A 27,632-nucleotide genomic window follows, 5' to 3' on the forward strand; every position below is an offset into this window, starting at 1 on the left:
TACTTAGTGTGAGGTGCATCCTGTCTCACCCATCATTGTCCCCAGACCAAGCCCAGGGACAGGAGCAGTAAAAGGACTGCTGAGAGCAAGAACCAATAGGCACTGAGTTCACACTTTTATTCATGGGCTTTCACCATCATCCTCCTTTCGTAGATGACAGATGGAGGCCTCAAAGGGTTTGGGTGGTTTACCTGTTCCCTAGCATCAAATCTGAGGTAAATTTGCAGTGGGGTTCAGTCCAATCGAGAGAATGAACAGAACCCAGGGAAGGAGCACAGAGAAGAGCAGTCTCTTGGCTACAATGCAGAAATCCCTGATTCAGGTCTCAAGGAGCAGGTTCAGAAGGCTGAGCTTTAAACTCAAGCCCCGGGGGATTTTGCAGTTTTAATACACGTGGGAGGGAGGTGTGAGGGTCTTGGTCAGTCTCATTCCGGTGCCCACCAAAGTCTGAGGGTCATTTGTGTGATTGATGGAACTTTTCCTGACGGCTCCATTTTCTGCCCCGAACTATGAGACAGTAGAACTGCAAAGTTAAGAAAACGGAGTTTTCCCTTTCGACAACCTGGTGCCATAGAGCTATGGTTCCCCCCCACCCCCCCCCCCCCACTGCCAAGGGGACGCGGCTAGGGTCTCTGCAAACCGGCGGGACACGCGCGCGCTCAGCCCAGTCGTCCGGGGCCCTCCCCCACCCCCGTCCCTGCGGTTCGCGCTGGGGAAGGGTGGGCTAACCTCACAGGGGAACGGCGAACCAGAGAGAAGTGGAGCTCGGAGAACCTTGAGGCCAATCATTGTCGTCTCCCGGGGAACTTCCGCAAGACTCGGATTCCAGGGCGCCTCCCTTCCATGACGGAACTGCGCGGGATCCAGCCGCCGCTGGGAGCGTGGCTCCCGGAGCCTCTGGGGGCGTGGCTGACCTCTGGGGGGCGGGGCCTGGCGCCCAGCGTAGGGCCGCACTTCTGCGGTCCGAACCGGGCGACGCTGTTGTGCTGCCCGGGCTGAGGTGAGGCGACGCGAGACGCTCGGCGGGGGTGAGGCGACGCGGGGCAGTCGGGGCTGGGGTGAGGCGACGCGGGGCAGTCGGGGCTGGGGTGAGGCGACGCGGGGGAGCCGGGGCTCAGGTGAGGTGACTCAGGACGGTTGGGGCCGAGGTGAGGCGATGCCGGGTGGCCGGGGCTGAGGTGAGGTGACGCGAGCGGGCGGCCGACGTGAGGCGGCAGAAGCTGAGATGAGGTGGCGCGGAGCGGCCGCGAGGGCAGGTAAGGCGGGCGGACCCCAGATCCGGCAGGGAGGGGCGAGGCCGCGCTGGCGGCGGGTTCGGGCGACCTGCTGCTCTGCTGCTGACGCGGGCGGCCCCGAGAGTCGCCGCCCCTTCCTCGCTGGGGCGTGGGGGGGGGGTGGGGAGCCTGGCATGTGGGGCGCAGAGAGGAGACACAGATGGACGAGAAAGAGGCCAAGTGCCTGCGCTGGGGGTCAGCTTCCGCGCCGGCCTGGTTGCCGTCCTCGCAGGTGTGATGTGCTCATCCAGCGAGTGGGGAAGGAAGAGAAGGGGTGGGAGGACAAGATGGTGAGGATGGAGTCACCAAGAGGAAAGAGCTACCCAGAAGTGACCAGAGACCTCATTTTGCCTTTCTTTTTTTTCTTTATAATTTTTATTGTGCTTGAAGTGAAAGTTTACAAATCAAGTCAGTCTCTCACACAAAAACCCATATACACCTGGCTACACACGCCCAATTACTCTCCCCTTAATGAGACAGCCCGCTCTCTCCCTCCACTCTCTCTTTTCCTGTCCTTTTCACCAGCTTCTAACCCCCTCCACCCTCTCATCTCCCCTCCAGGCAGGAGATGCCAACATAGTCTCAAGTGTCCACCTGATCCAAGAAGCTCACTCCTCACCAGCATCCCTCTCCAACCCATTGTCCAGTCCACTCCATGTCTGAAGAGTTGTCATTTTGCCTTTCTTGGCTGAACCATTAAACCAAAGAAAATAAGCTTCTCAGAGAAATGTGATTTCTTGTATTCAATCACTAAATATTTATGAAGCACCTCCTAACTTAATATACTGACTTGCACAGTGAACAAAACGGGCATAATCTTTGCCTTGATCGAACTTCTTAGAGGAAACTTAGACAAATGGTTACATAGAACCACAGTACAGAGAGTGCTGTGGGAATCTTGAGAGTGCTGTGAATAAAGGAATGAGACCTGATATTTGAGATATACCAACTTTCTGTAATGTTTTTTCTTTTATGATTTACAGGTTGAGAGGCAGTGTTGGAAAATGTGTGGACGAACATCCTGCCACTTACCTATAGATGTTCTCACAAGAGCTTGTGCCTATCGGAACAGGCAGGGCCAGCAGCAACTCCCAGAGTGGAGGGACCCTGACAAGTATTGCCCCTCTTATAACAAGAGTCCTCAGTCTAACAGCCCAGTGCTTCTGTCTCGACTGCACTTTGAGAAGGTAACGTAACCACTTTATGTGTACCAGACCAGCCTCTGGCTCCGCATCGTGGTGGTCATCTATTCCTATGTGGTTTGGCGTATGCTCAGCCTCTGGGATGACGTTAACTACCAGCCTTTATTAATGTATTCCATTCCGCAGTTGAGAACCTCCTGGGCCTCAATGAAAGAAGTTTTATTACTGTCTTTTAACCTTAGAGAGGATACTTTAGGCGCGATTTAAGTGCCTTTTCTATACAAGGCCTTAATGCGTGCCGCATTCATTAACATGAGCCTTACATTTGAATGGAAACTCTGGTTGGCATAGTGGTGAAGAGCTACAGCTGCCAACTAAAAGGTTAGCAGTTCAAATCTACCAGGAGCTCCTTGGAAACTCTATGGGGCAGTTCTGATCTGTCCTATAGAGTCACTAAAAGTCGGAATCAACTCGACAGCAATGGGTTTGTATTTGAAAACATTTTTTTTTTTTTAAGATAGCAGCTTTCAGTCCTCACTGATCATCAGGAACATTTGAGTATCTTTTTAAGTTGCCAAGCCTTTTACCAGGCCAGCTGAATCAGAATCTCCAGGGCTGGGGCAGGATTAATATAGGCCCAGCTTAATCTAAAACATTTCAGATTATGTTAAAATTGAAAAGTGTCTCTTCTTGTGTTTTTAATCTTTCTATGTTTGTCTCTTACTGAAGCTAGGAACAGATGTATTTTGATTTGGTTTTCCGAAACTTCATTGTATTCATTGTGTTTATACTGGATACTGTAGTGTGGAGTGACCGATAATTTACAATCATGTTTTACTTCTTTTGCCTTATATTCTGAATGTTGTGTGTGTGTGTCTAGTGTAATAAAGATACTTTATTCCAAAAGTTAATAGTTTTTTCATGTCTTTAGCATTTTAAACGCCCTTGATATATTCTTTAAAAATCATTATTTCTACCCTCAATTTTGATTGTATATGGCTCATAACGCTGAAATCACTTCATAAAGTTGATTATTTTTCTGGTACATACTCTTCATGATAATATGGTGGTCAAAAAAGACTTAGTTCTATGTTACCCAAAACCCAATGCCATCGAGTCGATTCCGACTCATAGCGACCCTATAGGACAGAGTAGAACTGCCCCACAGAGTTTCCAAGGAGCGCCTGGCGGATTTGAACTGCCGACCCTTTGGTTAGCAGCCGTAGCACTCAGGGTTTCCAGTTCTGTGTTACAGGGATCACATTAACTCTAAAATAAACGTACTAAATAACATTGATCTTTTTGGTTGAATGAAACCATTTACATGAAATTATCTTGGGTCATTTTTAGAGGCTGCATACTTCCTATTGAAACTAAATTTTTTTTTAATGAGAGGGAAATCAAGATAAAATAAATATCATGGGGAGCTTTGAAGGAAAAAAGAAAAAATAAAACGTGTCAGAGGAAGGCATAATTTGGAGTGAGGAAGAAGGACTAAGTGTGTGAGCCTTACTGTTTTTTAGCCATGGTTCTCTTTAGAATTGTAGAATGAATATTAGCTGGAAGAAAAAAAATTGTTTAACAGGTATAAAGACAAGTATAGAAAGATTGTGACTTGTCCTAGGTTACCAATCAATGGGGAGCAGAATTGGGACGCAGATCCACACTACTGTTCCCACTCCAGTGAATGCCTCCTAGAACTGGGAATGGGAAAAGTGGAGCCCGTAGCAAACACAGCCTTCCTTTTGGATCAGTGGTATGAATTTGTTGATGTAGTGTTTTGTTAAGATTTCTAGGGCTTCTCAATTTTGATTAATATTTGAGGTTTCATTTTTCCCAAACCTGTAAATTATAAGGCAAAATTAGAACCATTTCAACAGTTCATTACTCCAAATCATCAACAGCCTGCACATGTGTACACATTGTGACATTTGCATTTGAAACCACTGATTTGCAAATTATTTCCTCTTTCATTTTTCTACCCCAGTGCTACCAGCTGTCTGGTCAGAGTCCAAAATGGTGGAGGAAAAGATGACTAATACTGAGCAATATTTCAGTATTTTGGCTTCTCAGACATTTTCTGTTCCTTGTGCCCAATAGGGGGCAGCCTTACGTTTAGGTTTGGTTTACAGTTGTCCAGTGAACACATTCAAGTGTTGGAGTTAAAGGTGATCGATAAAATTTGTGAAAACAGAATCTCTCAACCTTGACACTGTTGACATTTTGGGCAGAATAATTCTTGGTTGTGGGGAGCTGTCCTGTGCTTGTAGGTTGTTCAGCAGTATTCCTGGCTTCTACCCAGTAGATGCCAGTAGGACCCCTCCACAGGTCCTTACAACTAAAAATGTCTCCTGGCATTGTCATTGGGTGGGGAGCGGGGGCAGGTGTCAAAAAATTCCCCCCGTTGAGAACCACAGGTTCTCAAAAATGTCTAATGAGAAGTTATTGTATTTGGCCATTATATAATAATACCTCTTATTCTCATTTATGCTTTTTTTGAGGGTGGAGTGACTTCTGCTTGAAAGACACATTTGATTCTGGAGAAAGATTTACAAAAGCTGTGTTTTCACCCATTCCCTCTCCCTCCTATCACTGATGAGGCTAACGCTTCCATTTATTTTCTCTCCCTTCCCATTTCTTCCAGGGTCGTCTTTTCCTTAGTTTTCTTATACTGTCGTTGGTTTCATTCTTCATGCCTCTGGGTATACAGTATACCTAGGCTGCCTGTGTCTTTAAGGAAAAAATATATAGATTTAAAAAAAAACAGTGCCTTATATAGATATGAAAAGGCAAGATTCTGGAGGAAGCCGGATGGGATCATATCAGGAGCACTGTGGAGAAATTAGCTTCAGTCAGAGAAGCCCTTCTGAGACAGTACCACTACTGATGATTTCCTTCTTGGAATTCCATCTTCTCATGACTTTCCTGATTTCTGCTCTTATCTCTCTGGGTACTTAGACGCTACGTTTCTTTCTTTTCTCCTTTGTTTGTACTCCCAGGTTAAAGCTTGCACTTGATTAATCACAAGACTCCTTAAGAATTAACTTCATTTATCCTCACAGATTTAACAGTCACCTTTGTATAGAGAATTTTACCGTTTCTTTTTCATCCTAACCTTAGAAAAATATTAAACAACAATTTGAGTGCCTACTCTGTGCCACACATTTTAATCATAGTATCTTTAATTCTTAAAAAGCATCCTCAAAATAGGTATTGTTCACTCTGTTTTTGCAAATAAAGGTCCAGGAAGTTGAGACTAGTCCAGCCTCATAAGTAGCAGAGAAGGGATTTTTGAACCAAGGTCTCCTTACAAAGCCCTTGTTCTTTCCTCTGTACCAGTGGTTGACACACTATGGTCCTCAAACCAGATCTGGCCCACTGCCTATATTTGTAAATAAGGTTTTGTTGGAACATAGCTATACTCATTTGTTTACATATTGTCTTTGGTTGCATTCATGGCACCAGCAGCAGAGTTGAGTTGCTTGAGTAGTTTCCAACAGCGACTGTATGAGATATCAAAGCTAAAAATATTTACTATCTGGCCCTTTGCAGAAGAAATTTGCTGACCCCTCCTCTATACCATGCCACCTTCCTCCTAAGCTTTAATTCCACATCTCTGAGTGGAAACTCTACTTGGATTTTGTTCTAGTAGCTTAAAACAACCTTTTAATTATGTTCACCAGTTAAGAATTAGGACAGGGCATATGTGTAAACGGTTTGTCTTCTCCCTGACGTCTGCAGCATCAGATGGGAAGATGGCATCTGGGGATAGAATCATTTAGAGCAGGAGTTGGAAAACTAGGACCTGAGGGCCAAGTCCTGATCTCTGCCTGTGTTTATAAATGAAGTTTTATGGAACACAGCAATGTCCACTCATCTGTTTATGGCTGTGTTGGTGCTATAACAGCAGCGTTGAGTAGTTGCAACAGAGACGTTATGGCCCGCAAAGCCTAAAATACTATCTGCCCTTTACAGAAAATGTTTGCCAACCCCCGATCTGGAGGCATCTTCACTCATTTATCTGGCAGTTGATGTTGGTTCACAGTTGACTGGAACACCTCCATGTGGCCTCTCCACACGACATGGGCTTTCTCACAGCATGGCAGTCTTATGATAACGATTTCTTAACCGGCGACTCAGAGCTCCAAAAGCAGAGTCTCAGCAAGCAAGATAGAAATCGAAACACCTTTTCTGACCTGTCCTTGGCAATCATACGGTGCTTTTTGTGCCACTTTCTTTTGGTTACAAGGAGGTCACAAGCTAGTGCAGATTAAGGGGGAAGGGACATAGACCCTATATCTCAGTGAGAGGAATGTTAAAGATTTTATGACCATTTTTTAAAACTGCCTCAGACTTTCTCCTATTACCTGAAATTCAACACATGGTCGTTCCACAAATCAAACCACTCTTCAGATTTTTCTCTTTTGTTCCATAGTACTGTTACAATTTCAGTCTTCTAGGCTTGAAAACATAATCACCCTGTTTTATTTTTCCCTCCCAATGCAATCACTACCACAGTTTCATTTTTTTCCTATTTTTTTGATATTACTTTTATTCTCACTGCTATCACCAGACCCACCTTATGCTTACCCATGAACCACTGTAGTAGTACCCAAAATGTACTCACTACTCACTGGTCTCTTCCAATCAATAGTGTACTATACTGTGCAGAATAGTGTATATGTACATTTTAATCTGTAGATTTTATCAATTTATCAAGGTGTCTATTACCCAAAAAAAGCTTAATAACTGTGTATCAGGAGTTCCCAAAACCACCTCCACCTCACAAGACTTATAGTTGTACTTACAGCTAAGCTTTATTACAGTGAAAGGAAATACTATAGAACCAGCAAGGGAAAAAGACACAAGTCTGGAGAAATCCATGAGCAGGCTTCCTTACGCCCTTTCCCTCCAGTGAGGGGACACACTAAACATGCTACTTTCTCCTGCAGTGAAAAATGCAGTAACAGGTCTGCAATGTTTCTGCCCAGAGAAGCCCATTAGAGACCCAGGGCCCAGGATTTTTTATTGGGAGCTGATCATGAAGGGGAGTCCCTGGGTGATACAGTTAACGTGCTTGGCTGTTAATCAAAAGGTTGGAGGTTTGAGTACACCCAGAGTCACCTCAGAAGAAAAGCCTGGCAATCTACTGCAAAATCAGCCACTGAAAACCATATGGAGCACAGGTCTACTCTGATACAAATGGGGTCGCTATGAGTCAGAATCTGCTCCCCGGCAATTGGTTTTCTGGTCATGTAGGCACCCTCTGCCTCACAACTACCAAAATTGCAGACTCCCAGAAGGAAAGCAAATGTTCAGCATAAACCTCATTGTTTGCACAAACAGACTAGGCACAGTAAACTACTCATCAATTAGAGAAAGGAGGGCGCACTCTCCAGAATCTAAGTTCCCAGCTGCTAGCCAAGGGCCAACCTTGCAAGCAAGCCCTTCTAAAAATAACTGCCTCAGGCCTGCTATATTAACTTTTCTGCACAAACCATTTCCTGCACATTCCTGACATGGTCTCTTTGCTCAACTAATTTCATATCTGGTCTTCCCTCCCATCTCTTCTCTGTGTCAGTCCTGTACCTCATTTGGGACCCAGTTCAAGAACGCTCTCTCATCTCTCCCCAACTCCTTGTAAGGAGCTGGTACTTCATTCCATCTCTTGTAGATCAGTCTTCAGTGAATTCCTTTGACACTCATTGTCCGTACCACTTATCTGGCCCTTAGTGTATAGTATCTTATATTTTTAATGTTTTTATATCCATGTGGCCTCACATGCTGTAGTGTAAGCCCTTTAGGTTAAACACTCTTTTGTGTACCTCTATAACACCCTGTACATCCCTTGATTATAACATGTACCTCACTGTATTATGATTGTAACTTCTGCTTCTTGAATGCTGGGGCCATGTGAAGTATAGGGCCTAGCATTGACTCTCCCATTGTCATCGTTATCGTGTGCTGTCAAGTTGATTCACAACCCTGTGTGACAGAGTAGAACTGCCCCATAGGCTATAATCTTTTCGGGAGCAAATTGACAGGTATTTTCTCCTGCAGAGTGGCTGGAGGGTTCAAACCACTAACCTTTTGGTTAGCAGCTGAGCACTTAACCATTACACCACCAGGGCTCCTTGTCTCTCCTATCTTGTTATTATTCTGTGCTGTGAAGTCATTTCTAACTCATAGTGTCTGTATAGGACAGAGTAGAACTGCCCCATAGGGTTTCCAAGGAGTGGCTGGTGGATATGAACTGCCAAGCGTTTGGTTAACAGCCGAACTCCGAACCACTACGCCACCAGGGCTTTGTCTGTCCCATAGTAGGCTCTAATTAAAAGTTTACAGGAACTAAACTTCTTCGTATCCCCCACCTGATCCCAGCAGAATGTCTTACATTCTAATAAATATGGTTGCTAAAGAACTCAAAATTTAGTCACCTTGTGATAAATCACTAAAATTGTTTTCAAGCAGAATTTTTCACTTTTAAAAATCTCTTATTCTTTGTGTTTAATTACTAATAGTAACGTAATGCATGTGCTACATTTGGTTTTCTAAATTTCATTATGATCTCACTGGATCTTCCTTTTGTCTCTGGCAGGATGCCGACTCATCTGAGCGTATCATTGCTCCCATGCGATGGGGCTTGGTCCCGTCTTGGTTCAGAGATGATCCTTCCAAGCTGCGATTCAATACTTCCAACTGTCGTAGTGATACCATGATGGAGAAGCAGTCTTTCAAGGTAGGTGCCTGGTCTAGGGAAAAAGCACATATCCTGATCTTGTTTCTAACAGAATTATTAGTGTCCTGTATACCTGTGAAATAAAATAAGGTTCTCTTTAGAACCTCCTTAAGGTCACAAAGAATGTTCCCAGTTGTTAATGTTGAGTGGTGTTCCATTTATTACTGTGTAACAAACCATGCCAAAACTTAGTGGCTTAAAACAATTTATTGTTATCTCTCATATTCTGTGAGGTAACTGGGTTCAACTGGTGTAAAAATGGTGCTGCAGCGGCATCTGACGTCCTCTAACTTCATGATCAGGAGGGAAAATCAAGATCATCGGCCCAAGACTGATTCCTATGAGGCGGAGGTCAAACATGCCTTCTCTCTCTGCCATCTTTACCAATTCTGAGACCAACCGTCCCTCCCATCGCACTCTCTGCATCTCTGCTGGGTTTGATAATTCATTGCAGTAGCTACACAGAACTCACAGACTGTCGTAGTTATGTAGTGCTGCTATAACAGAAATACCACAAGTGGATGGTTTTAACAAAGAGAAGTTTATTCTCTCACAGTCTAGTAGGTTACAAGTCCACATTCAGGGTGTCAGCTGCAGGGCAAGGCTTTCTCTCTTTGTCAGCTCTGGAGGAAGGTCCTTGTGCTCAATCTTCCCCCGGTTGAAGAGCTTCTCAGGCGCAGGGTCCAAAGGACGTGGTCTGCTCCTGGTGCTGCTTTTTTGGTGGTATGAGGTCCCCAACTCTCTGTGCTTGCTTCCCTTTCCTTTTATCTCTTGAGAAATAAAAGGTGGTGCAGGCCCAGGGTATGTCCCTTTACCTTGGATCAGGGAGGTGACTTAGATAAAGGTGGTGTTACAATCCCACCCTAATCCTCTTTAACATAAAATTACAATCACAGAATGGAAGACAACTACAGAATACTGGGAATCATGGCCTAAACAAGTTAATAGATTTTCGGAGACATAATTCAATCCATGACACAGACCATATTACAATTATGGGGTTTATTAGGAAAGTAACAATTGAGGTTCGTGAGCGCTCAGGATACAGTTCTTCCGTCAGGACAGCCTTTTCTCACCCATGCCTGCAGGCACACCTCTCTCTGGCCCCTCAGCCTCTGCCCTGGTTGGGCAAGTGTTACAAAGCTCTTTTAGCTCTGCCAATAAGTGCCAGCTCTAGCTCTGTGGGTTGGCAAACCTAGCTCCACCAAGTGCATGGAGGCACCCTACTCCACCAGTAAGCTTCCTGCCCAAAGCCACTCAGCTTTTTTCCTCCATGGGCTGGGAAGCCTATCACACCATCTCCTGCCAGTGTCTCTGCTGCTGTTTCTCTGCCACTGCCTGTCACCATCTTTAATATTACAGCTCTCTCTCTCTCCTCTCTCTGTGTCCCAGTTCCAGGAGCTTCTCAGCACAGGAATCCCGGGTCCAGAGGACCCACTCTGCTCTTGGTTCTTCTTCCTTGGTGGTAGTGAGATCCTCTCCATCCCATCTCTGAGATGGCTTATTTTAAGCCTAGCAGGATGGCAAAATTGACCAGTCCCCTTGGTGGGCTACAGTTAAACTTTGTTTGCGCAGTGCTACCCAGTCACTTGGGTGGGAGTTACAAGATCATGGTGAGAAAGGCCACACAAAAGCCATCCATTGCACACAACTGGACATTTCTCACTTGGGGTTTCTTAGGCAGTTATAATCAGATGGCAGCTAGGGCTGGATGTCTATCTAAAATAACTTCTTCACCGACAGTCTGATGCCTCATCAGGGATGGCTAGAACAACTGGAAGCCTTTGCACATGCCTAGCTTGGCAGTCTCAGGGTAGTCAGGCTTCTTACATGGTGGCTGGCTTACTCCAGAACTTACAATCCAAGAAAGCGGGGCAGAAGCTATAGGAGCTGCAAAACTTTGTGATCTAGTCTTGAAAGTCACAAGAATCACTTCTACTGCAATCTATTGGTTATACAGAGCCAGCCCAAATTCATTTTGGGAGAGGACTACATAGAGTAGTATGTAGTAAGTCGGGGTGCCAGCTTAGGAGACGAGCCACCATAAGTGCCTGTTGTTAGGTAAAGAGCTGGTTGCTTCTATGTACGTAATTTTAATCTTTTCAACATCAGCATAACTGGATGCCATTATCACCACTTAATGCATAAGTGAGGTACAGAGAACTTAAATAACTGCTCTAAGGTCACACACGGGTGGACCTAAGATTTTAAATCAGATCATGAAACATGGTTATCACTAAGACCATATCTTCCTCCTGTTTTCCCTCAGGTGCCTCTGCAGAAGGGAAGACGCTGTGTTGTGCTAGCAGATGGATTCTACGAGTGGCAAAGATATCAGGGAACAAATCAGACGCAGCCATACTTCATCTACTTCCCCCAAATCAAGACAGAAAAGGTATCAGAAGCAAAAGAACTCAGTAGATATTTGAAGAGGTGTAAGCAAACAATTAATCCAAGGAGGGCTTTTTTTTTTCCCCTTACAAAGTTTTATTTTTTAAATAACAGCTTTATTGAGATAAAAATTCACCAGAAAGTTTACTCTTTTAAGGTTTACTCTTTTATGCCACATTACCTAATTTTGGAATATTTTCATCACCCCCCCCATACTTATTAGCAGTCACTCCCCATCTCCCCCCTTCCTCTGTCCCCTGACAACTGTTAATCTACTTTATATCTGTATGGATTTGCCTATCCTGGATATTTCATCAAATTGAATCATACATTACGTGGCCTTCTGTGTCTGGCTTCTTCCACTAAGCGTAAGTTTTTTGAGGTTTACCCATGTTGTGGTATGTATCAGTACTTTATTCCTTTTTATGGCTATATAATATTCCATTAATGGATATACTACAATTTGTTTATCCATTCGTCAGTTGATGGACATTTGGGTTGTTTCCACCTTTTGACTATTATGAATAATTCCACTGTGAACATTCACGTACAGGTTTTTGTTTGAACGCCTGTTTTCAATTCTCTTAGGTATATACCTAGGCATGAAATTGATGGGTCATATGATAATTCTGTGTTTAAGTTTTTGCTGAACCACCTAACTCTTTCACAGTGGCTGCACCATTTTATATTCCCGCTAGCAGTGTATGAGGATCAAATCCATTTTCTCTTTTTCCTCACCAACACTTGTTATTTTCCATTTTCTTGATTATAGCCATACTAGTGGATGTGTGTTGGTATCTCATTGTGGTTTTGATTTGCATTTCACTGTTGACTATTGATGTTGAGCATCTTTTCATGTGCTAAATTGGCAACTTGTATATCTTTGGAGAAATACTTTAGTCCTTTGTGTGTATATATGTATATAGGTATATATACATATATATGTATATATATATGTATATATATATGATATTGTGTTTTCGGGGTTATTGTGTTTTTGGTGAAAGTTTATACAGCAAGTTAGGTTCCCGTTTGACAATTTCCATTCAGATTGTTCAGTGACATTTTTTACATTGTGGGAGCATTCTTTTTAATTGAGTTCTGGTTATGCCTTTTGGCTATTTTTTATTTGGGTTGTTTGTCTTTCTGTTGATGAGTTATAAAAGATTTATGTAGTCTAGATACTAGACCCTTACCAAATACATGATTTGCAAATATTTTCTCCCCATTCTGTGGGTTGTCTTTTCACTTTCTTGACAGTGTCCTTTGGAGCACAAAAGGATTTAATTTTGAAGTCTGATTTGTCTATATTTTTCTTTTGTTGCCTGTGCTTTTGATACCATATCCAAGAATCCACTGCCAAATCCAGGGTCATGAGGATTTACTCTTATGTTTTTTTTCTAGGACTTTTATAGTTTTAGCTCTTATATTTAGATCTTAGATACCTTTTGAGTTGAACTTTATATATGATGTGCCTATATGTGCCTACCCATTTGTCCCAGTAACATTTGTTTAAAAGACTGTTCTTTCCCCCATTGAATGGTCTTGGTAACCTTGTTGAAAATCAATTGACTGTACATGTATGGGTTTATTTCTGGACTCTCAATTCTATTTTGTTAATTTATGTGTCTTTCCTTATGCTAGTACGTTCCTTAGTACTGTAGCTTTGTAGTAAGTTTTGAAATAGGGACATGTGAGTCTTCCAACTTTGTTCTTCTTTTTCAAGATTATTTTGGTGATTCAGGGTCCCTTGCAGTTCTATTACAGATGAATTTTTGTGAACAACTTGTCTATTTCTGTAAAAAAAGACATTTGGAATTTTGATAGGGATTACATTGTCTCTATACATTAATTTGAGGACTGTTACCATCATAATAATATTAAGTCTTCAAATCCATGCATACAGGACACCTTTCTGTTTAAGTCTTTAATTTCTTTCAATGTTTTGTAGTGTTCAATTTGCAAGCCTTGCGTCTCCTTGGTTAAATATATTCCTAAGTTTATTCTTTTTGATGCTGTTTTAAGTGGAATTGTTTTCTTAATTTCATTTAAAAATTTTTTTAACATTTTATTGTGTTTTAGGGGAAAGTTTACACAGCAAATTAGTTTCCCATTCAACAATTCATACACAAATTTTTCCATGACAGTGGTTGCTATCCCTGCAATCAGATGTCCGCATTCTCCACACTTCCACCGTGCCTTCCCTGTTTCCATCCCAGTTTCCATGTCCCTCCTTGCCTTCTCACCTTTGCTTTTAAACAAATATTGCCCATATAGTCTCGTATAGTTGATTGTTCTGAGGAACACATTGCTGACGGGAGGAATGTTTATTTTATAGGCCAATTTATTACTTGACTGAAAAGTGACCTCCAGGAGTGGCTTCAGTTCCAGATTAAAAGGGTGTCTTAGGGAGATAGTCTCAGGAGTTCCTCTAGTGTCCACCAGTCCAGTAAGTCTGGTCTTCTTCTATGAATTTTGAGTTTTGTTCTACATGTTTATCCCATAGTAACTGAGACCTTTGTTGTGTCCCTGGTCGGAGCTGTCGGTAGTGGTAGCCCAGCAGGATCTAGTTCTTCTGGTCTCAGGATAGAGGAGGTTGTGGCACGTGTGGGTCATTAGTCCTGTGAGCTAATTTTTTCTTTGAGTCTTTGGTTTCCTTTACTCTCCTTTGTTACAGACAGGAGGAGACCACTAGTAGTATATTAGATGGCTGCTCGCAAGCTTTTAAGACCACAGATGCTACTCACCAAAGTATTACACAGAACACTACCTTTATGAACTGCGTTATGCCAATTGACCTATAAAAAAAAGAAAACCAAATTTGTATACCATCAAGTCGATTCCGACCTATCACAACCCTATAGGACAGAGTAGGACTGCCCCATAGGGTTTCCAAGGAGCCCCTGGTGGATTTTGAACTGCCACCCTTTTGGTTAGCAGCCAAGCTCTTAACCACTGCACCACCAAGGCTCCTTGAAAACCTAATTTCATTTTTTGATCATTGCTATTTTATATAGAAATACAACTGATTTTTTGTGTTGATCTTCTATCATAGAAGTGGCAAGAGTAGACATCCTTGTCTTGTTCCTGATATTATGAGGAAAGCTTTCAGTCTTTCACCATTAAGTGAAAGTAAACCCTTTTATTCATGGCTTGAGTGTTTTTATCATGAAATAGTGTTGGATTTTGTCAGATGTATTGTCTGCATCAACTGAGGTGATCATTTGGCTTTTCCCCTCCATTTTATTAATATGATATATTACATTGATTGATTTTCATATTTTGAACTACCCTTCCATTCCTGGGATAAATCCTGCTTGGTCATGGCATAGAATCATTTTAATTTGATGTTGAATTCAGTTTGCTCGTATTTTGTTAATGATTTTTGCATCTATGTTTATAAGGGATATTGGCCTGTAGTTTTTTGTTTTTTCTTGTGATCTCTTTGGCTTTCTTATCAAAATAACACTGGCTTCATAGACTGCATTACGGAATGTTCCCTTCTATTTTTTGGAAGTGTTTTAGAACAATTGTTGTTAATTCTTCTTTAAAAGTTTGGTAGAATTTCCCAATAAAGCCATCTGGTTCTGACTTTCCTTTGTTGGAAGTTTTTTGATTACCCATTCAATTTCTTTTCTTGTTTTAGGTCTGTTGAGATTTTTTATTCTTAGTTTTGGTAATTTGTATGTTTCAAGGAACTTCATGTAGATAACCTAATTTGTTGGTGTACATTTATTCATAGGATTCTTCTATAATTGTTTTTATTTTTGCAAAGGGATAATAACCCACTTTCATTCCTGATTTTTTTCTTAGCATACCCATTGCCGTGATTCCTACTCATAGCGACCTTATATGACAGAATAGAACTCCCCCATAGGGTTTGCAAGGCTGTAATTTTACAAATCTATTCTTTAGATGGCCTCTAAATTCAGGCGGAATATATTCAAGGTCATATTTTGGCTCTCGTGGACTTGCTCGGATTTTCTTCAGTTTCAGCTTGAACTTGCATATGAGCAATTGATGGTCTGTTCCACAGTTGGCCCCTGGAACAGACCATCAGCTTTTCCATTGTTTCTTTCCACAGATGCAGTCAATTTGATTTTTCTGTGTTGCATCTGGCGAGGTCCATGTGTATAGTCTCCGTTTATGTTGGTGAAAGAAGGTATTTGCAATGAAGAAGTCGTTGGTCTTGCAAAATTCTGTCATTTGATCTCCAGCATTGTTTCTGTCACCAAGGCCATATTTTCCAACTACTGATCCTTCTTCTTTGATTCCAACTTTTGCATTCCAATCGCCAGTAATTATCAGTGCATCTTGATTGCATGTTCATTCAATTTCAGACTGCAGCAGCTGATAGAAATCTTTTATTTCTTCATCTTTGGCCCTAGTGGTTGGTGCATAACTTTGAATAATAGTCATATTAACTGGTCTTCCTTGTAGGCGTATGGATATTATCCTACCACTGACAGCGTTGTACTTCAGGATAGATCTTGAAACGTTCTTTTTGACGATGAATGCAACACCATTCCTCTTCAAGTTGTTATTCTCAGCATAGTAGACTATATGATTGTCTGATTCAAAACGGCCAATACCAGTCCATTTCAGCTCACTGATGCCTAGGATATCGATGTTTATGTGTTCCATTTCATTTTTGATGATTTCCAGTTTTCCTAGATTCATACTTCATACATTCCAGGTTCCAATTATTAATGGATGTTTGCAGCTGTTTCTTCTCATTTTGAATCGCACCACATCAGCAGATGAAGGTCCCAAAAGCTTTACTCCATCCACGTCATTAAGGTCGACTCTACTTTGAGGAGGCAGCTCTTCCCCAGTCTTCTTTTGAGGGCCTTCCAACCTGGGGGGGCTCGTCTTCCATCACTATATCAGACAATGTTCCTCTGCTATTCATAAGGTTTTCACTGGCCAGTGCTTTTCAGAAGTAGACTGCCGGGTCCTTCTTCCTAGTCTGTCTTAGTCTGGAAGCTCAACTGAAACCTGTCCTCCATGTGTGACCCTGCTGGTATCTGAATACCGGTGGCATAGCTTCCAGCATCACAGCAACACACAAGCCCCCACAGTACGACAAACTGACAGACTTACATGAAGAAAGCAAAAAGTCATTGAAAAGACAGGAAAGAAAGCAAAGACCAAGATGGATGTCAGAGGAGACTCTGAAACTTGCTTTCAAATGTCGAGCAGCTAAAGCAAAAGGAAGACTTGATGAAGTAAAAGAACTGAACAGAAGATTTTAAAGGGCATCTCGAGAAGACAAATTAAAGTATGATAATGACATGTGCAAAGAGCTGGAGATGGAAAACCAAAAGGGAAGAACACGCTCGGCGTTTCTCAAGTTGAAAGAACTCAAGAAAAAATTCAAGCCTCAAGTTGCAATAGTGAAGAATTCCATGGGGAAAATACTAAACGACACAGGAAGCATCAAAAGAAGATGGAAGGAATACACAGAGTCATTATACCAAAAAGATTTAGTCGATGTTCAACCATATCAAGAGGTGGCATATGATCAGGAACCGAAGGTTCTGAAGGAAGAAGTCCAAGCTGCTCTGAAGGCATTGGCAAAAAACAAGGCTCCAGGAATTGATGGAATATCAATTGAGATGTTTCAACAAACAGATGCAGCCCTGGAGGTGCTCACTCGTCTGTGCCAAGAAATATGGAAGACAGCTTCCTGGCCAACTGACTGGAAGAGATCCATATTTATGCCTATTCCCAGGAAAGGTGATGCAACCGAATGTGGAAATTATAGAACAATGTTCTTAATATCACACGCAAGCAAAATTTTGCTGAAGATCATTCAAAAACGACTGCAGCAGTATATCGACAGGGAACTGCCAGAAATTCAGGCCAGTTTCAGAAGAGGATGTGGAACCAGGGATATCATTGCTGATGTCAGATGGCTCCTGGCTGAAAACAGAGAATACCAGAAGGATGTTTACCTGTGTTTTATTGACTACGCAAAGGCATTCTACTGTGTGGATCATAACAAATTATGGATAACATTGGGAAGAATGGGAATTCCAGAATACTTAATAGTGCTCATGGGGAACCTTTACATAGATCAAGAGGCAGTTGTTCGGACAGAACAAAGGGATACTGATTGGTTTAAAGTCAGGAAAGGTGTGTGTCAGGGTTGTATTCTTTCACCATATCTATTCAATCTGTATGCTGAGCAAATAATACGAGAAGCTGGACTATGTGAAGAAGAATGGGGCATCAGGATTGGAGAATGACTCATTAACAACCTGCGTTATGCAGATGACACAACCTTGCTTGCTCAAAGCAAAGAGGACTTGAACCATTTACTAATGAAGATCAAAGACCACAGCCTTCAGTATGGATTGCACCGCAACATTAAGAAACAAAAATCCTTACAACTGGACCAATGAGCAACATCATGATAAACGGAGAAAAGATTGAAGTTGTTAAGGATTTCATTTTACTTGGATCCACAATCAACAGCCATGGAAGCAGCAGTCAAGAAATCAAAAGACGCATTGCACTGGGTAGATCTGCTGCAAAGGACCTCTTTTAAGTATTAAAGAGCAAAGATGTCACCTTGAAGACTAAGGTGCGCCTGACCCAAGCCATGGTATTTTCAATCACATCATATGCATGTGAAAGCTGGACAGTGAATAAGGAAGACCAAGGAGGAATTGACATCTTTGAATTGTGGTGTTGGTGAAGAATATTGAATATACCATGGGCTGCCAAAAGAACGAACAAATCTGTCTTAGAAGAAGTACAGCCAGAATGCTCCTTAGAGGCAAGGATGGCGAGACTGTGTCTTACATACTTTGGACATGTTGTCAGGAGGGATCAGTCCCTGGAGAAGGACATCATGCTTGGCAGAGTACAGGGTCAGCGGAAAAGAGGAAGACCCTGAACGAGGTGGGTCGACACAGTGGCTGCAACAATGAGCTCAAGCATAACCATGATTGTGAGGATGGCTCAGGAGCCGGCAGTGTTTCGTTCTGGTGTGCGTAGGGTCGCTATGAGTCAGAACTGACTCAAGGGCACCTAACAACCTAACAACAATCTTTACAAAGCAGACTGGCGCATCTTTCTCCTGTGGGAGTGGCTGGTGGGTTCGCACAGCTGAGTGCTTAACCACTGTGGGATCAGAGCTCCTGGTTAGTATAGCTAAAGGTTTATTGATTTTATTGATCATTTCAAAGAACCAGATTTTGGCTTTTGTTGATTCTGTTGTTTTTCTGTTTTCTATTATGTTTATCTTCACTCTAATTTTTACTGTTTGCTTCCTTCTGCTTCCCTTAGGTTTAGTTTGCTTTTTTTCTAATTTCTTAAAGTGGATGGTTATGTTATTGATTTGAGATCTTTTTTTAATGTAGGCATTTACAGCTATTAATTTCTCTCTGAGTGCTGCTTTCACTGCATTCCATAAGTTTTTGGTATGTTGTATTTTCATTTTCATTCATGTCAAAACATTTTCTAATTTCTCTTGTGTTTCTTCTTTGAGCCATTGGTTGCTTTAGAGTGCATTGTTTAATTTCTACATTTTTGTGCATTTTTTGTTTCCGTCTGTTACTGATCTTTAGTTTTATTCCATTTGATCAGAGAAGATACTTTGTATATCTTCAGTCAGAGAAGAATGTATAGTATGTTGTTGAGTGGAGTGTTTATATACACACACACACACATATCTGTTAAGTCTAGTCATTTACCTTTTGTCTAATTGTTCTACTGATAAGTGAAAGTAGGGTGTTGAAGTCTCCAGCTTTTGTAGAACTGGTATATTTCTCCCTTTAATTCTGTCAGTTTTTGCCTCATATATTTTGAGACTCCATTGTTAGGTAATATACTTGTATCTTCTTGATGGAGTGACCCTTTTATTATTATATAATGTCCTTCTTTGTCTCTTGTAGCAGCTTTTTACTTAAAGCCTATTTTGTCTCATACTACCATAGCCTCTGCAGCACTCTTTTGGTTACTCTTGCATGGAATATCTTTTTCTGTTTTTTCACTTTCAACTTGTTTGTGTCTTTGGACCTAAAGTGACTCTTTTGTAGATGCATGTAGTTGGATCTTATTTTATCCATTCTGCAAATCTTTGGCTTTTAATTGGAGAGTTGAACCCATTTACATTTAATGTAATTACTGATAAGGAAGGATTGACTTCTGCCATTTTGCTATTTGTTTTCTATATTGTCTTATATTTTTTTTGTTCCTCAGTTCCTCCGACATGCCTTTTTTTGTGGTAGATATTTTCTAGTATGCTATTCTTATTTCCTCATTTCTTTTACTATATGTTTTAGTAATTTTTTTTATTGGTTATGCTGGAGATTACAATTAACATCTTAATTTATAACAAGATAAGAGTTCTAATGAATACAAACTTAGTTTCAACAGTATACAAAAACTTTGCTCCTATACAGCTCCATTTTCTCCTCCTTTATTGTCACATCTTTATACATTGTGTGTCCGTTAGTGTAGATTTATAAGTATTGTTTGTTGTAGTTGTCTGTCAGATTATATAGGGAAAAAAAGAGGAATTACAGATCAAAAATGCATTAATACTACAGGTTGGTGCCTGGCTACCATTACCAAATGTTTTGATTAAAGTTTCTGTAGACGAATCCTGATCACAACAGGAAAAATGCAGAACAGAGTTTCAAATTTCTGGCTCCATAAAGACTGGATGAACCCTTGAAACTGTTGCCGTGAGATGATCTTTAAGCCTTAAACCAAAAATATCCCCTGAGATCTTCTTAAAACCAAAGAGGAGTTTATTTTAACTAGTAAATATCTGCCTTAAGCATTATGCTCTTTTAAGAACTATCAATATGGGATCGAAGTGACAACAGCAACTCGAAAGATCAGATAAGGAACCTTTGGGGATGGTGAGTTTAAGTTAATGGGGGGAACAACTCAGAAAAGGTGAGAATGGTTGCACAACTCGAAGAATGTAATCAATGTTACTAAATTGTTCGTGTAGAAACAATTGAGTTAGCATATGTTTTCCTGTGTATATTCTCAATAACTACAACAAAATGAAGTTTTAGAGGTTGGCAGTTCAAATCCACGAGCCACTCCTTGGAAACTCTATGGGGCAGTTCTACAGCGTCCTGTAGGGTCACTGTGAGTCAGAATTGACTCTATGGCAACGGGTTTGGTTTTGGTTTAGTTAGTAATTATCAGTATTGACTCATCAATTGTGACAAATGTACTGCAAGAATATAGGATATTAATCAATGGAAAAAATAGTTGCAGAGGGAAGAGTAATTATATAGGAACTTTTTGAACTTTGCACAATTTTTCTTTAAACCTTAGTTGCTCTAAAATATAGTCTATTAAAATTTTAAAAACACATAGATACTTTTATGTTTACCTATGTAGTTACCTCTGTGTAGTTATTTTTGCCAGTGTCCTTTATTTCTTCATTGTATTTGAGTTACTGTGTAGTGTTCTTTTATTTCAGATGTGAAGTATCTTTCACATTTCATGTCTTTCATCAAAAGTGGGAGTTTTTTGTTCATTATTTCTTCAAATATTCTCTCTGCCGTTTTTCTCTCTTCTCCTTTTGGGACTACAGTTATGTGTGTTGGTATGATTAATGGTATCCCACAGGTATCTTAGGCCATGTTCATTGTTCATTTTTCTCTTTTCGCAGACTGGGTAATTCCAAGTAAGCTATCTTCAAGTTTGCTGATTCTTTTTTTTGATTACTCAAATCAGCTGTTGAACCCCTTTAGTGACTTTTCCCTAAAGTTACTGTACTTCTCCACTCCAGAATATCTATTTGGTTTCCTTTTTATAATCTCTGTCTTTTTATTAATGTTCTCCGTTGTAGTGACATATTGTTCTCTGTTTTTCCTTCAACTAGTTGAGCATATTTAAAATACTTAAAGTCTTGTCTAGTAATTCCACAGTCTGGTCTTCCTCAGGGATAGTTTCTATTTATTTTTATGCAGTGTATGGGCCATACTTTCTTGTTCCTTTGTGTAATGGATTGAATTGTGTCCCCTCGAAAATATGTATCAACTTGGTTAGGCCATGATTCCCAGTATTCTGTGGTTGTCCTCCATTTTGTGGTTGTAATTTTTTGTTAAAAGGACTAGGGTGGGATTGTAACACCACCCTTACCCAGGTCACATTCCTGATCCAGTGTAAAGGGAGTTTCCCTGGGGTGTGGCCTGCACCACCTTTTATCTCTCAAGAGATAAAAAGGAAAGGAAATCAAGCAGAGAGTTGGGGACCTCATACCATCAAAAAAAGAAGTACGGGAAGCAAAGCGCATCTTTTAGACCCAGGGTTCCTGTGCGGAAAAGCTCCTGGTCCAGAGGAAGATTGACGAGAAAGACCTTCCTCCAGTGCTGACAGAGAGAAAGCCTTCCCCTGGAGCCGACACCCTGAATTTGGACTTGTAACCTACTTGACTGTGAGAAAATAAATTTTTCTTTGTTAAAGCCATCCACTTGTGGTATTTCTGTTATAGCAGCACTAGATAACTAACACAGAATTTGGTACCAAGACAGTGGGGTGCTGCTCTAACAGATATCTAAAATGTGAAAGTGGTTTTGAAACTGCGAATGATAGAGTTGTAACAGTGGCAGAGAACCTGCAGTGGCAGAGAAGCAGCAACAACAGAGGACCAGCAGCAGCAGAACCAGGAAACCAGTGCTATACTGCACTGCAGCCGACCCACGGAGCGAGAGAGCTGAGTGCCTGTATGCAGGAGGCTTCCTGGCGGAGTGGGGTGCCTCTGGGCACTCATCGATGGAGCTAGGCTTGCCGACCCATGGAGAAAGAAAGCTGAGTGCCTGTGTGCAGGGGGCTGCCTGGCGGAGCGGGGTGCCTCTAGGCGCTTATCGGTGGAGCTACAGATCTTTGGAACAGCAGGGCAGATGCAGACGTGAGGCCTGAGGAGCCAGGAGGCCAAGAAACCAGGAAGCAGAAGCTGAAGAAACAAAGAACCCTAGAAGCCAAGCTGCCTCAGCCTCGAAAGTATGGGCATGACCTCAGGGGTGTCCAAAGGGTGGAGCCATGGCCTCTGGTGTTTCTAAGGGTGGAGTTCCCACTCAGATGGAAGAGGGGAATGGTGCGCTTAAAGCACCAAGGGAGCAGAGTTGCTGACCTAGTGGGCCTGGAAGGCGGAGCTAAAGCCCAGGGCTAAGGGACCTCCACTCATAATCCAGAGAGTGTGGCCAACACCTAGAGTCTGGAGGGCAGGGCCATTGCGTTAATTGTCTCAGAGAACAGAGAATTATTTTCAAAGGTTTGAGGGCTAAAGGAATGTGTTCTGCTGACTTGCTTCGTGCCTGTTATACCTTCTTTCCCTTCAGTTTCTCCCATTTGTAATGGAAATGTCTAGCTTGTGCCTGTACTGCCATTGTACCTTTGGAGGCAGGTAACTTGTGTTCTGGATTTCACAGATGAAGAGGAATTTTTAGATTTTGGAGACTTGGAATTAAGACTTTTGCTATGATATGATGGGGCGAATATGTTTTGCATGTTGCAAGGGTGATTTTTGGGGGGCCAAAGGGTGCAATGTCTGGATTGAATTGTGTCCCCCCAAAAATAAGTGTCAGCTTGGTTAGGCCATGTGTGCTTGTCCTCCATTTTGTGATTTTCATGTGTATTATAAATCATAATCTCTGCTTGTGGTTAGAGAGGATTAGGGTGGGATGTAACACTCTTGTTCAGACCACATTCCTGATCCAATGTAAAAGGATTTTCCCTGCGGTGTGGCCTGCACCACCTTTTATCTCTCAAGAGATAAAAGGAAAGGGAAGCAAGCAGAGAACTGGGGACCTCATACCACCAAGAAAGCAGCACTGGGAGCAGAGCGCGTCCTTTAGACCCAGGGTTCTTGCGCCGGGAAGCTCCTAATCCAGGGGAAGACTGATGAGAAAGACCTTCATCCAGAGCCAGCAGAGAGAGAGCCTTCCCCTGGAGCTGGCGCCCTGAATTTGGACTTCTAGCCTACTTTGCCGTGAGCAAATAAACTTGTCTTTGTTAAAGCCATCCATCCGTGGTATTTCTATTATGGCAGCCCTAGGTGACTAAGAATTCACATAAATAGTTGACATAATTATACAATAAAATTAAATAAAAGTGAAATAAACTGAAATGAAACACCTGACCTTGCCAAATTGTATAACGCATATCCATCAAGTCAGTAGCTTCATAACACAGAGAGAAATTATTTCAAATGCCTTTAAAGCAGTGAATTGTTCTCCCAGTGGAAGATACCCTAAGAACAAAAGAAGTGCAAAGAAATCTTCACATGTTTTCAATAATCATTTAGTTAGTAATAATATTGGTAGAGCTATTCTGAAACTAAGATATATAGGTGGATGGTAGAGAGATACAGTAAATAAAAAGTATGCAGATATTACTAGGAACTATGATTTTCTGTTAAGAAAAAAAGATAAAATTATAAAATCTAACAATTTAAGCAAAAAACCCATAATCTTACATTTAAATGGAGAATATAAACTCATAATATATTTTCTCTTAAAAGTATTTCCTAGTAATGTCTATAAACAAAGCTCAACCCAGTAGCTGTAAGCACTCTAGCACCCAGATTGTGATTTGTAAATAATGTTTTCCCAAATATTCCAAACAGAATCAAGACCTTGGAAATTAGCTGATTCTGGGACAGGAAATACAGATGATGAGCCTGAAACATCTTGTCCTACCAGAAAGCAAGGAAGCTATTAAATACCTCTAGGGTCATGACAAAAGGACTCAGGAGCCAGCTTGAAGAGGCTCAGACTAGCCAAAATCGGGCAACTTGATCATGAAAAATAACAACAACTGTACAGAATTTAAGTTCATCAAATATGTTTAAAAACCCATGGGTTCAAAACGAAACTAAAAAATGTCTTTTGTCATCTTTGGAGAATGTATTAGTCATCTAGTGCTGCTATAACAAATACCACAAGTGGATGGCTTTAATAAACAAAAGTTTATTCTCTCACAGTCTAGGAGACTAAAAGTCCAAGTTTAAGATGTCAGCTCCAGGAGAAGCCTTTCTCTGTCAGCTCTGGAGGAAAGTCCTTGTCATCAGTCTTCCCCTAGTTGAGGAGCTTTTCAGTGCAGGGACCCCGGGTCCAAAGGTTGAGCTCTGTTCCCAGTGCTGCTTTCTTGGTGGTATGAGGTCCCCAACTCTCTGCTCACTTCCATTTCCTTTTATCTCTTGTAAGATAAAAGATGGTGCAGGCCACACCCCAGGGAAACTCCCTTTACATTGGATCAGGCATGTGACCTGAGCAAGGGTGTTACATCCCACCCTAATGCTCTTCAACATAATCCAATCTTGCCTCATAACCATAGTAAGAGATTAGGATTTACAGCCTACAGGAAAATCATGTCAATCACAAAATGGAGGACAACCACGCAATACTGGGAATCATGGCCGAACCACGTTGACACATACTTTGGGGGACACAATTCAATCCATGACAGAGAATGATTGAGAGTCAATTCACTCTTCTGAAAACTGGTAGATATAGGTGAAAATTCAAACATTTATTCCAGTGTTTCTATAGAAAATCTTTTTTGGGATAATAGTATATTCAACGAGGGCAAATTCTTTTTTATAGATAAGCCCCGCAAATAAATAAATGAAGAAGGAACAGTAGAATTACAGCATCACTATTTTGCCCCTCCCCTTTATTGATCTGGGCAAAGATCACTACTGCTGAAGTCGGTAAGTGACAAGCTAATGGCGCACTTCATAATGGATGACGGATGAGGCTGATGATCTGAGTCCTCGTGATTGAACTGCCACTTTACCAGAAATTAAGGTAATTGGAAGAATATGATCATGTCAAATGGATGCAGTCCACAAAATTCAGGATGTGGAAACTATACAAGGCAAAGATCTGATTTCTTCACCAAACAAGTTGCAAGAAAAGAATGAGAAAGATAGAAGTAGAATCTATAAACTGAAGGAGATTTAAGAGACATATCGAACAAATACAATATGTGGATGTTTGGATCCTGTTTCACACAAACCAACTGTAAAAAAGAAAAGTCAATAAGGGAAAAGTAAATAAGAGATATTTGATGATATTAACAGACTAAATGATATGATGTTTGGGATTTACTTTAAAATAATCTAGGGTAGTGTAGGGAGGTATAGATAAAACAAAACTTAACAAAAATTAACTTATAGTTGTTGAAGCTGCTCATTTTTTACTATCTCTACTTTTATATATGTTTCAAAAATTTCCAAAATGAAATGTTAGAAGATTTACCAATTAGTTTTAGTTTGTAAATGTTGTTCAAATCTTCTGTATGCTTTGATTTTTTTTTTTTTTTTTTTTTTTTTACCTGCCTATTCAATCAGTCACCTAGAAAGGAGAATTGAAAAATCTCTATTATGGAAATACGACACAGTGATAACAATGATGAATCTGTGAAACATCTCATAACATGGAGGAATCTGGAAGGCATTATGCTGAGTGAAATTAGTTGTAAAAGGACAAATACTGTATGAGATCACTATTACAAGAACTCAAGAAATAGTTCAAACACAGAAGAAAATATTCTTTGATGGTTACAAGGGTAGGGAGGGAAGGAGGGAGAGGGGTATTCACTAATTAGATAGTGAACAAGAACTATTATTATAGGTGAAGGAAAAGACAACACACAATACAAGAGAGGCTAGCACAACTGGACTAAACCAAAAGCAAAGCAGTTTCCTGAATAAACCAAATGCTTCAAAGGCCAGAGTAGCAGGGACGGGGGTCTGGGGACCATGGTTTCAGGGGACATCTAGGTCAATTTTTATAATAAAATCTATTAAGAAAACATTCTGCGTCCCACTTTGGTGAGTGGCACCTGAGGTCTTAAACACTAGCAAGTGGCCATGTAAGATGCATCAATTGGTCTCAACCCACCTGGAGCAAAGGAAAATGAAGAACACCAAAGATACAAGGTAATTATGAGCCCAAGAGACAGAAAGGGCCACATAAATCAGAGACTACATCATCCTGAGACCAGAAGAACTAGATGGTGCCCAGCTACAGCCGGTGACTGTCCTGACAGGGAACACAACAGAGAATCCTTTATGGAGCAGGTAAGCAGTGGGATGCAGACCTCAAACTCTCTTAAAAAGACCAGACTTAATGTTCTGACTGAGACTAGAAGGACCCCGGAGGTCATGGTCCCCAGACCTTCTGCTGGCCAAGGCTGGAACCATTCTCAAAGCCAACTGTTCAGACAGGGATTGGACTGGACTGTAAGATAGAAAATGTTACTCGTGAGGAATAAAACAATAAAATAAAAAACCTCTTTTAATGATTATGGATTTATATATTTTTCTTTTTCTTTATATTCATTCTTATTTTACATATTTTGGAGACTGTACTCTTAAATGCATACAGAGAATTGTTACATCTTCCAAGTGAATTAAACCTTTTAGCATTATAAAAGTCTCTATCTCTAATAATACTTTTTGCCTTAAAGTCTACTTTGATAGTAATACAGTCTTACTAGCTTTTTTTTATTTTTAGTGTTTGTACATGACATTTTTAATCCTGTTATTTTCAATCTTTCTGTATCTTTAAATTTAAAGTATGTCTCTTATAACCAGTATATAGATGGATTTTATATTTTCATCTAGTTTGACATTCTAGTCATTTAATTGAAATATTTAGTTCATTTACATTTAATGTGATTACTGATACATTAGGGTTTAAAACTACCACCATACTATGTGTTTTCTGTTGTGTTGCTGCTTTTTACTCTGTTTTTAGTGATTAAGCTAATTACAAATGCAATCTTTACTTATTAAAGTCTAGTATCAAATAATACTTTTACTTCTTCTTGGACAATGCAAGGACCTTATAAGACTTTATCCTCAAGGTCAATATGTAAAAATCAATATTTCTATATCTAGCAACAAACAATTGGAAATAACAGCATGTTTGTGAGCTGCTAGAAATAATCCATTAGAGAGCAGTAAGTATAAATCACTGGAGGGATGTCCTTGAGTAGGGAATGGGATTTAGTGCACAAGTAAATTGGCCTAGTAAGAAGCCTAGTAGAAAGTGGAGGGAAGGCAATGTATATGGTAAAGATACTGGTAGGTGGAAT

General features: G+C 40.9%; 2 protein-coding genes across 4 annotated transcripts in view; one reads left to right on the plus strand and one right to left on the minus strand.

Annotated features, from left to right (window-relative positions):
* Positions 1–105: 105 nt before the first annotated feature.
* LOC126064391 (uncharacterized) lies at positions 106–2,088 on the minus strand. Its single transcript, XM_049863417.1, has 3 exons — positions 2,065–2,088; positions 730–1,376; positions 106–523 (listed from the first exon to the last, which is right to left on the minus strand). The coding sequence occupies exons 1-2, from the start codon at positions 2,086–2,088 to the stop codon at positions 786–788; spliced, it is 615 nt and encodes a 204-aa protein (XP_049719374.1). The 3' UTR covers positions 106–523; positions 730–785.
* HMCES (5-hydroxymethylcytosine binding, ES cell specific) overlaps positions 923–27,632 on the plus strand; it is a 36,429-nt gene continuing 9,719 nt past the window's right edge. The window contains exons 1-4 of one of the 3 annotated variants that reach the window (XM_049863142.1): positions 923–1,000; positions 2,258–2,461; positions 9,015–9,155; positions 11,425–11,550. In XM_049863142.1, coding sequence (XP_049719099.1) covers positions 2,279–2,461; positions 9,015–9,155; positions 11,425–11,550 — 450 coding nt within the window. In that variant the 5' untranslated portion in view covers positions 923–1,000; positions 2,258–2,278. Of the gene's footprint in view, positions 1,029–1,168; positions 1,257–2,257; positions 2,462–9,014; positions 9,156–11,424; positions 11,551–27,632 lie in introns of those variants that run through there. The other 2 variants (XM_049863141.1, XM_049863143.1) reach the window with 2 other exon arrangements.

Source organism: Elephas maximus, chromosome 20 (assembly GCF_024166365.1).
Source record: "Elephas maximus indicus isolate mEleMax1 chromosome 20, mEleMax1 primary haplotype, whole genome shotgun sequence".
Classification (NCBI taxonomy): Eukaryota; Metazoa; Chordata; class Mammalia; order Proboscidea; family Elephantidae; genus Elephas; species Elephas maximus.

What these genes read in the sequence shown, in the direction of transcription:
- LOC126064391 (XM_049863417.1), bottom strand. Translation starts at nt 2,088, where the DNA reads ATGCCCGTTTTGTTCACTGTGCAA. An exon ending in CCGTTTTGTTCACTGTGCAA is followed by an intron (nt 1,377 to 2,064) that starts GTCAGTATATTA and finishes CCCACGCCCCAG; the next exon opens with CGAGGAAGGGGCGGCGACTC.